Raw genomic sequence first — 14,055 nt, forward strand, 5'->3', positions numbered from 1 at the left:
GATGGTGCCCGGCTATCATCTGGGGTCTTAAGGCGTGAAGGTAAACAAGCGGCCATCTAGCTGAGAAGCAACAAAGCCCACATGGAAGAAGCACACCAGCCTGTGTGATCACGAGGTGTCGAAGGGATCAGGTATCAGCCATCATCAGGACAAAAAATCATATCATTATGAATGAGGGAGACTTGAAACATACAACTTTCCTCTAGTTCCTAAATGCTTCCTCCCCACCCACTATCATGATCCCAATTCTACCTTAAAAATCTGGCTAGACCAGAGGATGTGAACTGGTACAGACAGGAACTGGGAACACAGGGAATCCAGGACAGATGATCCCTTCAGGACCAGTGCTGACAGTGGCGATACCGGGAAGGTGGACGGAGGATGGGCCAGTGAGGAGGAACTGATTATAAGGATCTGCATATAACCTCCTCCCTGGGAGATGAACAACAGAAAAGTGGGTAAAGGAGACGTTGGACAGTGTAAGATATGACAAAATAATAATTTATAAATTATTAAGGTTTCATGAGGGAGGGGGGATCGGGGAGGGAGAGGGAAAAATGAGTTGATGCCAGGGGCTTACATGGAGAGAAAATGTTTTGAGAATGAGGAGGGCAATGAATGTACAAATGTGCTTTACACAATTGATGTATGTATGGATTGTGATCAGAGTTGTGTGTGCCCCTAATAAAATGATTTAAAAACAACAACAACAACAATCAATTGTGAGTGCCTGTTAGTAGGATACATTGAGATTGCTATTCTGCTGCACATAAAATGGACTATGTTAGGAGCAGGAGAGAAAACCAACAAAAACCAGAAGTGGAACTCATCCTTTGGACTCCTAGATCCCTGGCAGCAAATATCCTTAGTCTTAAAGACAGCTTGGACATTTGAAGAGGGGCAGAGCAGCAGCAGATCCAGCAGCCAAAACAGTGGATTTCTCAGCCTGCAGAGCACGTAAAGCTGAGTGCTTTTTTGAAAGAGGATGGCTTGTGGGGTGGGGTGCCTCTGTGAATTTACCGATAATTCAGGAAGTGGGGCTTACTGACCCAAGGCGCTGGAGCTGAGTGCCTTCAGGTTGAGGTTTACTGGATAAGGTGCCCCTGTACACTTAATTTAGGAAGCTGTCTTCGTGGAACAAGAAGCTTGAGCTGAATGCCTTGGGACTGAGACTTACAGCAGAGTGACATGCCCTTTGGACCCTTATTAGTAAAGGAAGTTTATAACATGTTTTGACTGAACAATCCATCTTGAGCCTTTCTACTTAACTTGAAACTGTTAACACCCACAATAAACCTTATGATAATGAGCACTGTCTGAGTTCTGTGTAGCCATTGCAATGAATTATGGAACCTAGATGAAAAGTAGAAAAAACATCATTGACAATTCTGTGGATCACCTTTCTAATCTGACACACATGGAGTCAACATGAGTTAGGATCTACTTGACTACAAGTAGCAGTAAAAGGTCATGGGAGACTAAAGAAAGACTGAGGCTGCCCCCGTGGAAGGAACCATGACAACTCCATGCATCCTGTGATCTTGCATTGAATCCTCAAACAGAAAAAGACAGTGGGAAAATGGTAAAATTTCAATGACGTCTTCTGTAGATTAGCAAATTTGTGTTGGTGTTAGTTTTCTGGTTTTGATCCTTGTCATTGTGGTTATAGAAGATGTTAATATTTGAGAAAAATGAGTGAAGGATATACAAGAATTCTTTGTGCTATCTTTGGAACATTTTTAAAATCTGAAATATTTTGGAATGCAAAGTTAAACACAACAAAATAGTGGTTCAGCTCATCTGAGAAAGGACGGCTTCTGTGTTTGTGCTTTGTGGCTTCTCTCTTGAATCTTCCTGAATCTTTGCTGTGATCTGGATATCTGAAATTTCTAAATAAGGGATCTTGGGATAAGTGAGACATTTCCATATTGAATTGCAACTACACTTTGAAAAGGTTTTATTTAATTAATTAATTTACTTATTTATTTTTGTACAGAGCTGTAATTACATCTTTGGGTTTCCCATGGCTGTGCTGGTTATTTGAGCTTTACTTTTGTAGCCACCGACATCGCTACCTGGAAACTTAGCCCTGTAATTAATTTACTGGTTTGTCTCTGTTTTTATTATTAGGTTCTGAATTTGTTAGTTCCCTAGAATCTTCTGCTATGTGTCATATATTATGGAATTTCATATTTGTTGCTTTTTTTTCTTAGGAAGAGTCTATTTTTACTTTGTATAAAGGTGTTTTATTTAAACTTGAAATATCATACTAAGTATCTTAGTTTTCCTCTCATAAAAGATAATCTGCATTTTGATAAATATAGCAAATGGTGAACTTACCACTTGTAGAAGCACCAAACAGTAACCTTTTTATTGAAGAAATTATTACTTTGGGAAATAATTCTGTTAGCAAGAGTTATTAATATATGAGTCATAGATTCTTAGGTGTAGAGGAAACTTGATGAGGTTGTTTTGGCTCATGTGGAACAAGAACACAACATAAACTTGGGAGTTGGAGACCTAGCTTTGAGTTCCAGATCCATCATTGCCTGATGTTATTTCTTGGACAGGTCATGTAATTTTCTAAGTCCTGAGTTTTTAATTTGTAAAACTGGCATCAGAGCATGCAATTCACCTGGCCTCTTGTGGGCGTTTTATACATGCTAGTTCTTTTCTTAACTCCAGCTTAGTTTATAATTAAACTGTCTATAATTGACCAGAATCTGTTTTGCTTATAAAGGCCTATAAAAAGATGATAGTTTATGTCAGTAACCTCAACCTGTATGACACAACTCCTTCGGTCAGGTAGTTTTCCCATATGTGTTGTTCCAAAGAAATTATTTTCTTTAGCAGGTTAGCCATTTTAGATATTACTGTAAAATCTATTAGACAAGTGTGTCTCATTTGGAAGACTTTCCTTGAAGTTTTAGAGTTCTAATCTGAAATAACTTGTTAAATTAACTTTAGTAGGAAATTTATGTCACATAGACACAAGGCAGATGGACAGATGATGGGTGGTGTTAGGTGCCATTGTATCAGTTCCGGCCCATGGATGCTTAGAAGGAAGCAATTCTATGTGTAGTTTCAAGTGCAGACTTGGCTTAGCATTTTGACTTTAATCGTCTTAGAAAGATCATTTATTCCTACAGCTACAGTTATTGTTCCCATTTTATTCCAATTTCAGAAGTACTTTCCTTTGTTTTCTTTTCTTAAAAGGTATATAAAATATAAACTTTATTACTCAATGTAAGCTCCATCAAGATTAAGACACATTTGTAAGTAATGATACCAGTCATTTAGTCTATCCCTAAAGAACCCAGGATCCTGTGCCTTAACCATGTCCAGGCTTCACCACATTCATAGATATATTCACAGGAAAGATAATCACCTGTGTATAAATATTCTCTTTCAAGCTTATAAAGATTTGGGGTAATATGTGTTTTCTCTTCCCATACCTATTTAGCCCACCTATCTGTTCATATAGCTACTTGTAGATCTGTTATAGCAGGATAGTATATATTACAATATTTATCTCTGTGGCTTTTAATTTTTGCTCTCCATTCAATGTCTTCCCCTGCTTCCATCATGTCTCACAAATCTTCCTCTTATTGTCTATTACCTTCCTTTTCTATCGAAGTTAAAACATGTCTACCTGCTAGCTATTCCTCTGAACCTTTTGAAGCTCCTGTGTGTGTGTGTGTGTGTGTGTGTGTGTGTGTGTGTGTGTAGGGAGAGAGAGAGGAGCAGAAAAGGTAGGGGGAGGAAAAGAAGTATGGAGAGAGAAGAGAGAAAAGAGAGAGGGAAGGGGATGAGGTGATAGAGCATCTGTGGCCTTTTAACAGTTGTTGAATTAGCAGGAAGGGTCTATAGGAGTTCTTGATACTTTTTCTAAAATTTGAAACCACCTGCAAGTGTGACAGTTCAGAGACTAGAAGGGACATTAGCAGCAAGATCAACAATGAAATGGAATATCTTGTAATTCACTGACAAGAAATTAGTTGTTTCTTTCAGTTGGTCCGTTTTTGTTTTTTAACCAGAATAGAATTAAATTTTTATAGTAGGGTCTAGAAGAGACAGAGTAAGCGGTTGCTTTATCAAAGCAGAGAAAACTACTTGAAAATAAAATCAGTGATAACAAGTAAAGTTTTTTTTATGTTTTCAAAATGTTTGCTTATTTCAAAGTATAAGCAAAATGTGTGAGGGAGAAATATCAGGACTTACCATTATTCAGCGCTTGGATAGTCCCTCCTCTGTCTGAGTCACATCAGTCAGATTTCTGTAATTACTAGGTAAAAAAAATCTATTCTTTATTTTAATAGCCATTTAGTTTTATAGGTAATATTTTATATTCTTCATGCAAATATACATAATTTTATCATTTTAGCCTTTAAAATTAGTTGTCTAAATATTTCTCCCTCCACCCCTTTTATTTTTCATGTCAATGATGATGACTCTTGGGAATTCAGGAGCCAGCCAAAGGTAAGAGATTTGGATTATTGTGTGATGCATTTAATATTTTTGAAGCACTAGTGTTTTTCTTCTCAAAAATGAAGAAATTTTCTTTTTGTTAGTTTATAAAAGAAATCTGGATGCTGTCTGGTTATTCATAAGTCCAAGGCCTTTTATTGGCATATGAGGGACTGGAGGCTTTTTGGAAAAGCTGTATTTGTACTTTGACCCATACTAGCTAGTGTCTTAGCAACAGCAACACAGATGCCTTTGTGCTCTGCTGTTCACCATTGATTGGCCCCAAACTGGTAGTTCCAATACGGTGGTCAAAACTGTGCTGGCAGACTCATCCACATGGCTCCAGAGACAGCTGGGAATGCATTCCTCGGCCAACAGAAACCTGCTCTGGTCCACAATTTCCTCCAGGGAATGTACTTTGATCTTAGATTTGAGCCTCGATTTTAGAGAAACTAATGTGAGGGGTCAGTTTCTGTGTCTCTTAGGAATTTATAGGTGTGCTGAAATGAGCACCAGGACTGTAGCTTTGAATTGATTATATTTTGAAGTTACTTGGAACTTTGCCGGAAACTCATTATTTTTATCTACATTCTTGTTTGTTTTTTAAGTCTGTGGTTGAATTATTTTTTCATTGTTATTATTGCTGAAATAGGTGTAAGTGTAGCTGGTTGAGATTTTTGAAATGTTTTTAAACAGTTGAATTAACACTGCTTTCCTTATATGTATGTATATTAAAGTTTTATTTTATTATTTATGTTAGTTTTTTTATTGTGGTGAATATATATTTATATATATATAAAACAATTGCCATTTCAGCATTCTTCACTTGCTCTGTTTGGTGGCAGCAAGTTTTGTCCAGCATGTTGTTCAACCATTGCCCTTACTCATTCCCAGATTTTTCCATCACCCGAAATAGGACCTTAGAATGTCTTAAATGCTCAGTCTTCCTTTTATGTGCCCCTCCTGCCTGCCTTGGCAACCAGTAATGCACATGTTCTTGTTCCTTTTTCATATTTTTGGTAGAACAAATTCTAGATCACAAAATTCTAGATAGAAAGCTATCATATGACTTTTAAAGCTATCCATGTTTTATTTAATTAAACTGTGTCTTAATATGTATAGAAAATGTGTTGACATAAATATGAAGTCTAAATACCACATTGTTAACACACTGGTTATCATTGTTAACACACTGGTTGTGGTATGGTTGGTGAATGGAGAGACTGTCATTTTTAACTTTATGATTCTTTAAAAAATTTTTAACTTTATGAATCTGTTTGGATTTTTACATAAAATATGTACTTTCTGATAATTGAAAACAGTTTAAAAAATTTTAAAGGGCAAATGCTTATTTTGAAAGAAAAGAACTTGTTTTTATACTTTTGATAACATGTATAGCTGGATGAGTACTCTAATAATTTATAAAATTCTAGAATTTGAAGTGGATCATTCAGTGGTGTTAGTGAAAAGCCTCGATTTTGTAAAAGACTGTTGCTCTTTGACATGTTTAGGGAATAGAGATGTTATAGCACAGTGATGAAGAGCATGAACTTTTGAGCCTGAGGCTCTGAGTTCCCATCCCAGTTCTTTATTTGTATCTGTTTCCTCTCAACAGTGCCTAGCATATAGCTCTTGCTATGGTTATTTTAGTGATAGCTTGCCTACTGAAATTAGGAATATGAAATGTTGTTAAAGTGACCTCCTCCCTGGGGGACGGACAATAGAAAAGTGAGTGAAGGGAGACGTCGGACAGGGCAAGATATGACAAAACAATAATTTATAAATTATCAAGGGCTAATGAGGGATGGGGGAGCGGGGAGGGAGGGGAAAAATGAGGACCTAATGCCGGGGGCTTTAAGTGGAGAGGAAATGTTTTGAGAATGATGAGGGCAATGAATGTACAAATGTGTTTTACACAATTGATGTATGTATGGATTGTGATAAGAGTTGTATGAGCCCCTAATAAAATGATTTTAAAAAATAAAATAAAAGGTGAAAAGAAAAAAAAAGAATCCTTAAATTGTGAAAATAATGTGGAGAGGAATACAATTTAGAGCAAATTAAGTGTACACATACGGCTATCGGGCCTTTGCTGGGACAGTTGCAGTTGTTTACAAGGAAAGAATCAGGATGATTTCTACTGAGCCACGTTAAGAACAGAATGAAGTATAATGATGAGATAAGAATTCAAAGCTCTCAGGAGAAATGTAATCTGAATTTTATTTTAATCTTACCCTGCTTTATTGATTCTCACTCTGGTGACAACAAATGTGGTTTAAAGCATAGCTCCTCCCAGAAATTTTGATATTGGGTTCTTTGGGGAGATCTAATTTCTTTTGCCCATGTACGTGTTTGAGAATTGCTAGGACCTGCTTCGTAAGCCACCACTTCGAAGTTTTATGTATTGTTATTGAGAAGCAGACACAGCAAAATATACACGAGTTCAGCAGTAGATGTACCAGTTAGTGACACTCATCACAGTTTTCAGGTCGTGCAACCATTCTCACCCTGTTTTTCTGAATTGTTCTTCCCTCGTTAACATACAGTCACAGCACATTAAGCTTCCTAGCCAATCTTTCAGATTGTTGTCAGATTGGTCTCCTATACGTAGTTCTTAAAGAGCACAATGCTTAAGGCAGCTCTTTTTACTAGTTAAGCCAAACTATTATTCTGATATTCTTTAGCGGATACTTTTGGTTTAAGTTTTAAAGATTACCTCAGGGTAGTAGTTTCAGGAGTTTATCCACTATCCATGGCTCCAGGAAGCCTAGAGAGTCTATGAAATTTGAAATTCTGTTCTATTTCCCCTCTTTTGATCAAGATTCTTCTGCGGAATTTTTGTTCAAAGTGTTCCGCAATGGTAACTGAACACCATTCAGTTCTTCTGGTCTCATGGCAAAGGAAGCAGTCACTCTTGAAGGCAATTAGCCCCCCACTCTGCATCTTCTTCACATTCCTGACTCTTCTTTGTTGCTTCTGGTCATAGAGACTAATTGATGACTGCTGGATGTTGTAGTGGTTATGCTAACCTCACGGTGAGCAATTCATAACCACCTCAAAATTGCAGTCTTGGAAACCCATAAAGGCATATCTACCTTGTCCTGTAGTGTCATTATGAGTCAGAATCAACCTGATGGCAATGAGTGAGAGTTTGAGAAAGCTTGTAGGGTCCCAAGCATGATGCAGTGAACTAGGTGGTAGAACAGAAACACTAAGCATGTTAATTAGCTGGGATGTCCTATGAAACCATGACCCCAAACCTCTAAACCAGTGGTTCTCAACCTTCCTCATGCTTCAACTCTTTAATACAGTTCTTCATGTTGTGGTGACCCCCACCCCCCAAAAAATAAAATTATTTTTGTTGCTACTTCATAACTGTAATTTTGCTACTGTTAATGAATCAGGCAACCCCTGTGAAAGGGTCGTTCGACCCGCAAAGGGGTCACAACCCATCGGTTGAGAACTGCTGCTCTAAACCAAGGAACCAAAAACTTGAGATTTTTTGAATGTACATAAACAACCTCAAAAGTTGTTCTTTTTTCTTTTAAAAATGATGTTTTAAATCTATCCGTCACTCATCTTTTGCCTATTCAGTTTTTATCAGTTGTGCAACCCCACCCTTCATGAGAATTTTTAATAACCCATAAGTGTCATTTCCTCTGCCCTTCTGCCCCTGGGAACCCCTAATAAACTTAGCCATTTTTCTTTTTATGTATGTACTTTTATGTAAGTAGGCCCAATATTTATCCTTTGTGATTAGATTATCTAGGTCAGCATAATATCTTCAGATGCTATCTACTTTGTAGCATATATGAAGACTTTATTTCTCTTACTGGTTGAATACTAAATGGGGAGAGGGTGTTTAAAAAGTTCTGCACATGCTGAAGGCAAAATGGGTGCATAAGCAAATGTGTTGAAGAAAGCTGATGGTTCCCAGCTATCAAAAGATATAGCATCTGGTGTCTTAAAGGCTTGAAGATAAATCAGCGGCCATCTAGCTGATGGCCCACATGGAAGAAGCACACCAACCTGTGTGATCATGAGGTGTAGATGGAATCAGGTCTCAGGCATCTAAGACCCAGAACAAAACCATACCCAATGTGAATGGGGAGGGGCGGGGGCACATGGAGTGGAGACACAATGCCCATATGTAGACAATTGTACATCCCCTCACAGAGGGGTCACAGGGTAGTGATGAGCCCGTCAGGGTGCAGTATAGCACCAATGAAACACACAACTTTCCTCTAGTTCTTTGGTGCTTCCTCCCCCCAACTATCGTGACCTCAATTCTATCTTACAAATTGGATTAGACCAGAATATGCACACTGCTACAGATAAGAGCCTGCAACATAGGCAATCCAGGATAGATAAGCCCCTCAGGGCTAACAATGTGAGTAGAGATAACAGGAGGATTAGGGGAGGGTGGGGGGATAAAAGGGGAAATCAGTCACAAGAATCAATTTATAACTCCCTCCCAGGGGGAAGAACAACAGAAAAGTGGGTGAGGGGTGATGGAGGATGATGTAAGCTATGAAAATAATCTATAACTTATCAAAGGTTCATGAGTGGGGGAGGGAGGAGAAGAAATGTGGAGCTGATATCAGGGGCTCCAGTGGGAAGAGAATGCTTTGAAAATGATGATGGCAGCATATGTGCAAATGTGCTTGACACACTGGATCAATATATGGATTGTGATAAGAGCTGTAAGAGCCCCCAGTAAAAGTATTTAATTAAATAAACAAATAAAATAGAACAGTAATCTAAAATGTTAAAAACAAACAAACAAACAAACAAACAAAAAAGAACAGTAATCACAAAAAAGAGTTATACAATCATCACCAAAATCAATTCTAGAACATTTTCTTCTTCCTTGTACTCTTTGTTATGTAGTTGTGGCAAAAAATACACAGCAAAACAATCTCTACTTCTGCATGTATAATTCATTGTCATTGATTATGCACTTTGTGTTGTATAACTATTCCAAATTTTTCTACCACCATTAATATAAACTCAATGCCCCCTAAGCAACAACTCCTTTTTCACCCAGAGTAATTGATCAAGTTGAGTTTCTTTTTTTAAAATAGTTTTCTTGATATAGTATTCATATATGATATACTTCCATAGTTAAATCACTTTTTAAGAGTTGTGTATACATCACCAGAATTAGTTCTAATGCTCCCTCCCCTCTCCTGCTTTCATTGTTTGCTCCCCGAATCCCTCCTCTCCCATGTCCCCGATAAACCATTGCATCAGTTATTGTCTCTATGCACCTACTCCTGTGCTTCACAAATGGGAAACCCAACAGAAACAATAAAAAAGAAAATGGCAAGGAGAAAAATAATATTAGTATAAAGATAAAAAGTACAAATAAAGAGTGAGAAAGAAAAGACCACCCTCAATACTTACAAAGCCAGAGAAGAAATTTCTGTTGCGGAACAAGTGAGAAATGCTTAAGCCTTGAGCAAATTGAGGTTAGATCAAGAGGGAGACCAACTGACCAAGTATCGTTATCATACCATGATTTGATAAACCATAATCAAGTTTACAATAATCTCTGTCTGCCAGTAAAGCTGTTTGAATCCCTTGTCTGTGGCCAGAGGCAATCAGCCAGAGGCTTAATTTGACTATATACTCCGCAGATGGATTTTGGGCTCCCACTGTCCTTCATCCAAATTACGTATTCACTATTTAAGCTCTGATATTTTCCCCTTCATCATATTTGGATTTTGTTATCATCTTTGGATCACACAAGCTGGTATACTCCTTCGATGTGGACTTAGTTGACCGCTCACTTAGATGATTGCTTATTTAAAAGAGGGGTCTCGGGGAGGAGATGAGACAGTCAGGGTACGATGTAACAACGATGAAAAATACAACTTTCCTCTAGTTCCTAAATGTTTCCTCCCCTCTCCCACTACCATGACTCGAATTCGACTTTGCAAGTCTGGTTAGACCAGAGGATGTACACTGGTACAGATAGGAACTGAAAATCCAGGGAATCCAGGGCGGATGAGCCCTACAGGACTAGTGGTGTGAGTTACAAAACAGGGAGGGTAGAGGGAAAGTGGGTAGGAAAGAGGGAACCGATTACAAGGAACTATATATGACCTCCTCCTTGGGGGACGGACAACAGAAAAATGGGTGAAGGGAGACGTCGGACAGGGCAAGATATGACAAAATACCAATTTATAAACTATCAAGGGCTCGTGAGGGAGGGGGGAGTGGGGAGGGAGGGGAAAAATGAGGACCTAATGCTGGGGCCTTAAGTGGAGAGGAAATGTTTTGAGAATGATGAGGGCAATGAATGTACAAATGCGCTTTACACAATTGATGTGTGTATGGATTGTGATAAGAGTTGTATGAGCCCCTAATAGAATGATTAAAAATAAATAAATAAAAATAAAAACAAGTCTTTAAGACTCCAGACATTATTCCAATTGATAGCTGGGCACCATCTGCTTTTGTCACCAAACTTTACTATAGCACCCTTATCTTCAGTGATTTTTTCATGAAAGTGAATATTGAGCAGAGCCATTATATAAGAACTAAGTGCTCTTGGATTGGGGCTAGAATGTGGGAGCCTAGAATCCATCTGCTTGCCCATGAGTTTTGAATGACTCTGGTTTACTTTGGTGGTTATATGATGACCAAAAAACCCAACAAGAACAACAACAACAAAACCGAACAAACAAAAGGCAGAAAAATAACAGAAAAGAAAAACATTGTCAATCATTCCCCTGGGGTATAAGGCGAATACATTGATAACATCAATAATTTATCCAATGATATAGACTTTAAGATACTGTTGATATGAGTTTATGCAAGTATAATCCAACTGCGAGCTGCAATCCATGAGTTGTTGTTTTGTACAGATTGATTTCTTAATTGATTGAATGCTGTTTACAATGAGCATGGAGGTTGGTGCTAGGGGAACGTTTTCCTGTATAATTTCTTACAAGTGCAGACTCTTGCCTATCAGAGTAAAACGTGTCATATAAATACAAGGGGAGCATTGAGGTATTAAACATATGATGGTTCTGGGTGCCCTTTCAATGGATACTACTAAGCCAGGGGTCTCACCTGTGTCCAATAGCCACCATTTCAACAGTGTTGGAGTAGCCATTCTTTGCTTCCTATCCCATCCGAGTCTTTCAGTACTAAGTCCAAAGGTACAGGTAGTTTTGAGGTAGGACCCATTTCATTCAGTCAGGCTTCCACGATGGGTTCTTCTGGTGTACCCCTATGAGGCTGCTATGTTGCCTGCCAGGCGAGCATATAAGGTCATCATAGTCATCATAGTCACTATGACATAGTGTTTAGCCTATGGTATGGTTCATGAGGGTTGGGTAGAACCATATTCTTAGTGTCTTCCCAGGAACATAAAATCTGGGTTATTCTCCCCTTAGGTTCTCTACATTTATTTATTTAATTGTTCTCCCCCCCCCACTACAATTATTGTTTGTCATCTCTTCCCGATGTGAAGTTGCTCTTCCCCATTTACCCACCATACCTACCAACAGAAATATCAGTGCCTCCTCTGAAATGTAGAAGCTCCCCTTCCCTGGTCTTAACTTGATTTTCCAGTAAGGTTCTCCCCTCATTCCTGAGGAGGGCCTGTTGATTTGTTGCAGCCTTGTCTCAGTGTTGTATAGCATCAAGTGAATGTTTTTTTCCCTTTCCCCTCTTCTTGAAGGAGTAAACCCAATCAATGTGAGGTCTCTTCTTTTGAGGAGATTCTTATGATTACACATAAGAGGGGATTTCTACCCTTTTGTTTGGGAATTAGTCTCCAAGATTTGTTTAATTGGTTTATTGGTTTAATCCTTATAGTAGTGGATTCATACAATACTTGTCCTTTTATAATTGACTAACGTCACTCAGCATAATGGTTTCCAGGTCCTTCCATGTCATGCGGTGTTTCATGTTTCCATTACTATTTTTTAGGGATGCATAATATTCCATTGTGTGTATGAACCATAGTTTCTTTATCCATTCTCCCACTGTTGGGCTTTTGGGTTGTTTCGTTTCTTGCTATTGTGAGCTGTGCTGCTATAAACATGTGGGAGCATACATGCACTTGTGTTGTATTTATTTCTTTGGGGTATATGTTTAATAGTGGTATTGCTAGATCATGAGATTTCAATTCCCAGTTGCTTTAAGTATCACCATATTAATTTCCCTCAGCACCATTTTTGAAGATTCTTCTTCCCCACACTGAATAGAATTAGTGCCCTTATCAAAGATCAGTTGACCATAGACATATGAGTTCATTTCTAGACTCTCAATTCTAATCCATGGGTCTTTGTGCCTGTTATACCAGAGTTAGCCTGTTTTGATTACTTTAACTGTGTAAAACGTAACCACTTCCATCAAGTTGATTCCAGGTTTAGTGAATAAGAACATTCTTAGTGCTTCATATGAACCCTAGATAGGGTTTCTGAGACAATGAATCTTCATGGGAGCAAACAGCTTCACCTTTCTGCCAAAGAACAGCTGATGGGTTTAAACTACTAATTTGTGGTTAGCAGCCTAACCACCCACAATGCCACCAATGCCCCTTTTGCAGCTGCACGAACAGTATATTTTGAAATCAGGAAGTGGGTATCCTCTTACTTTGGTCTATATTAGCATTGTTTTATCTAGTCTCTTTAGAGAGTCTCTTGTCATTTTGTATAAAGCTTTTTTTTTTTTTTTAATTTTACTTTTAAACGTCTGTAAAAAAAGGTTTTGGATCTGAGCTCTGGTGGCACAGTAGTTAAATAATTTGATTACTAACCAAATAATAGATGATTCAAACAGTCATTTTCCTGTAGAAAGATGTGACTTTCTCTGCCTCTGCAAAGATTTCCTATAGGGCAGGTCTGGCTTGTTCTGTATTAGAATCAACCTGATGACAGTGAGTTTGGTTTGGCTTTTGATATTGAATCCATAGCTTGCTTTGAGTTTATTGACCCCATAACAATAAGAACATTTCCAGTACAGGAACCAAAGAATGCCTTTTCATTTATATAAATTTTCCCTAATGTGTATAAGTAATTTATCATTTTCATTGTATAAGTCTTTTATGTCTCTGGCTTGGTTTATTCCTAGGAATTTTATTCTTATAGGAACTACTCTCCAAAGAATTCTCTTCCTAAGTTTCACATTTCTCATCATTGGTGTACAGAAACTCAGTAGGGTTTTGTTTGTTGACCTTGTACATTTTTTAATAAGTCCTAGAAGTTTTCTTGTGGACTTTTAGAGACTTTTCTCTATATAATCATATCACCCACAAATAGAGGTATTTTACTTCTTATTTTCCAGCACGGATACCTTTTTTTTTTTCTTTTTATCGTTCTGGTTAGGACTTCTAGTAAGTACTGAATCAAAGTTGTGAAAGCAGGCCCCCTTTTTTTGTTTCTCATTTCAAGAAAGGAAACTTTTTTCTCCATTAAGTATAATGTTGGGTTTTGACTTTTTATATATGCCCTTAATCATATTAAAGACTTTATTTCTATTTCCATCTTCATTTAAAAAAATATTTATTTATTTTAATCATTTTATTAGGGGCTCATACAAGTTTTATCACAATCCATACATACATCAATT

General features: G+C 37.8%; 1 protein-coding gene across 1 annotated transcript in view; it reads left to right on the top strand.

Moving 5' to 3' along the window:
- The window catches only part of KIF13B (kinesin family member 13B), a 268,551-nt gene that overhangs the window by 66,973 nt on the left and 187,523 nt on the right, over positions 1-14,055 (top strand). The window contains exon 3 of the mRNA XM_045286833.1: positions 4,467-4,479. Coding sequence (XP_045142768.1) covers positions 4,467-4,479 — 13 coding nt within the window. The remainder of the gene's footprint in view (positions 1-4,466; positions 4,480-14,055) is intronic.

This window comes from Echinops telfairi, unplaced genomic scaffold (genome assembly GCF_000313985.2).
Source record: "Echinops telfairi isolate 266 unplaced genomic scaffold, ASM31398v2 ScPeMD7_9;HRSCAF=40, whole genome shotgun sequence".
NCBI classification, from domain to species: domain Eukaryota; kingdom Metazoa; phylum Chordata; class Mammalia; order Afrosoricida; family Tenrecidae; genus Echinops; species Echinops telfairi.